General features: G+C 37.7%; 1 protein-coding gene across 1 annotated transcript; it reads left to right on the top strand.

Annotated features, from left to right (window-relative positions):
* The first annotated feature begins 714 nt into the window (after nucleotides 1-714).
* On the top strand, nucleotides 715-1,626 carry LOC120035060 (GTPase IMAP family member 9-like). Its single transcript, XM_038981822.1, has 2 exons — nucleotides 715-718; nucleotides 827-1,626. Exons 1-2 carry the CDS (start codon nucleotides 715-717, stop codon nucleotides 1,624-1,626), a joined length of 804 nt encoding a protein of 267 aa, XP_038837750.1.
* Nucleotides 1,627-2,675: the final 1,049 nt, after the last annotated feature.

The raw sequence follows: 2,675 nt of genomic DNA, 5'->3' as shown, positions 1-2,675 counted from the left end.
CTGTCTTAACTTATTTCTTCCCACATCAAAAGCAATTGCAGACATGTTTATCCCTGGACTTATTCTATATTTTCCTCCTGTAGTATATTTGTAGAGTTAAACTGTAGCCCTGGAAATAATGTATTTTCCCTTAGTACTTCCTGCTCCAGACCAGCTGACTGTTGACTCAGTGGACACCACATCAGCTGCTGTTAGCTGGAACCAGCCACCAGGATTGAACCAAACCCAACATCATTACCAGATCTCCTACCACTGTCCAGGGACAAAACCACACATCACTACCACATCTTCACACAGCATCACTCTCTCTGACCTGCAAGGTGGTACTCAGTACTCAGTCCCTGTCTGCACTGTGCTGGAGAATGGAAAGCAAAGTCAACTGGTGTCAACAGCCCTCACCACAAGTAAGGAAGTACCCTACTATAACCGGTGTCAAGTATTAAAAGTGTAGGCCTTGATTCATAAATAATTCCACTTATTCATAAAGTCATCCATTTGTTTATAAGTTTATATTCTACCGACCATAATTTGCATTAAGTTTATATTCTGCTGACCATAAATGTTAGTCGTTGCAGCCAAGAAGCCGTGTTCAACTGAAAAAGCAGGGAAACTACTACAATGAGTGATGTTTCCGTTTAAGAAAGAATGGGACAGCACTAACATAAACTACAATAGAAGGAGGACTCAAGGACTCAAGGATGATCGATTTCTTTCATGGGTGATGTCGTCCTTCTGTTCACTTTGTGGATTGAACATTATTTTACAGAAAAGGGCAGTTTATCAATGTGCTAACAGGAAGAACATAAAGCTTAAAGTTATGTCAAAGGTAACAAGTGTCCTTCTAATCTAACAGAACATGAGGTCCGGATTGTGCTGTTGGGGAGGACTGGAGTTGGGAAGAGTGCATCAGGAAACACCATCCTGGGGAGGAAATATTTCCTATCAAAGTTTTCCTCTCTTTCTCTGATAAAAGACTGTAACAAGGTTCAAGGGAAGGTGGATGGGCATAGTGTAACTGTTATTGACACCCCAGGGTTGATTGGTACTACATTGTCCAATGAGGCGGGACTGAGAAGGATTGCTCCGTGCATCTCTCTCTCCGCTCCTGCTCCCCATATGTTCCTGGTTGTGATCAAGTTGGGAAGATTCACTGAAGAGGAACAGAAAACTGTGGAGATAATTCAGAGATTCTTTGGTGATGAAGCATCCAAATACACCATGGTTCTCTTCACACATGGAGACCTTCTTGATGATGATGATGTAACAATTGATGAGTTCCTGATTGAAAATCCAGGTCTGGAAAATGTAATTTCTCAATGCAAGGGGGGATATCATGTCTTTAACAACAACGATAAGAATCGCTCTCAGGTCACTGAGCTGCTTGAGAAGATAAACAAGATGGTGAAGACGAATGGAGAAAGATACTACACCACTGAGATGTTCCATGAGGCTGAGAGAGTGATGGAAGATGAGAAGAACAGGATCCTGAGAGAGAACGAAGAGAAGATACGCAGAGAGGAGGAGAAACTGAAGAAAGAAAAAATGAAACAAGAGGCCCGGGAGAAAGAGCTTAAAGAGAAGAATGAGAGGATCCTGAGAGAGAACAAAGAGCAGTGTTTTATCTAAATAACAGAATGGCTTTATTATCCCAGTAACATAGTGTTATATCTAGATAACAGAATGGCTTTATTATCCCAGTAACATAGTGAAATATCTAGATAACAGAATGGCTGTATTATCCCAGTAACATAGTGTTATATCTAGATAACAGAATGGCTGTATTATCCCAGTAACATAGTGTTTTATCTAGATAACAGAATGGCTTTATTATCCCAGTAACATAGTGTTATATCTAGATAACAGAATGGCTTTATTATCGAAGTAACATAGTGTTATATCTAGATAACAGAATGGCTTTATTATCCCAGTAACATAGTGTTTTATCTAGATAACAGAATGGCTTTATTATCCCAGTAACATAGTGTTATATCTAGATAACAGAATGGCTGTATTATCCCAGTAACATAGTGTTATATCTAGATAACATAATGGCTTTATTATCCCAGTAACATAGTGTTATATCTAGATAACAGAATGGCTTTATTATCCCAGCAACAGTGTTATATCTAGATAACAGAATGGCTTTATTATCCCAGTAACATAGTGTTATATCTAGATAACAGAATGGCTTTATTATCCCAGTAACATAGTGGTATATCTAGATAACAGAATGGCTTTATTATCCCAGCAACAGTGTTATATCTAGATAACAGAATGGCTGTATTATCCCAGTAACATAGTGTTATATCTAGATAACAGAATGACTTTATTATCCCAGTAACATAGTGTTATATCTAGATAACAGAATGGCTGTATTATCCCAGTAACATAGTGGTATATCTAGATAACAGAATGACTTTATTATCCCAGTAACATAGTGGTATATCTAGATAACAGAATGGCTGTATTATCCCAGTAACATAGTGTTTTATCTAGATAACAGAATGGCTTTATTATCCCAGTAACATAGTGTTATATCTAGATAACAGAATGGCTTTATTATCCCAGTAACATAGTGTTATATCTAGATAACAGAATGCCTTTATTATCCCAGTAACATAGTGTTTTATCTAGATAACAGAATGCCTTTATTATCCCAGTAACATAGTTAAATC

The sequence above is a fragment of the Salvelinus namaycush genome, chromosome 42 (assembly GCF_016432855.1).
Source record: "Salvelinus namaycush isolate Seneca chromosome 42, SaNama_1.0, whole genome shotgun sequence".
Lineage (NCBI taxonomy): Eukaryota > Metazoa > Chordata > Actinopteri > Salmoniformes > Salmonidae > Salvelinus > Salvelinus namaycush.
The sequence above is the reverse complement of the archived record's forward strand: the minus strand, read 5'-3'. Positions and strand labels throughout refer to the sequence as shown.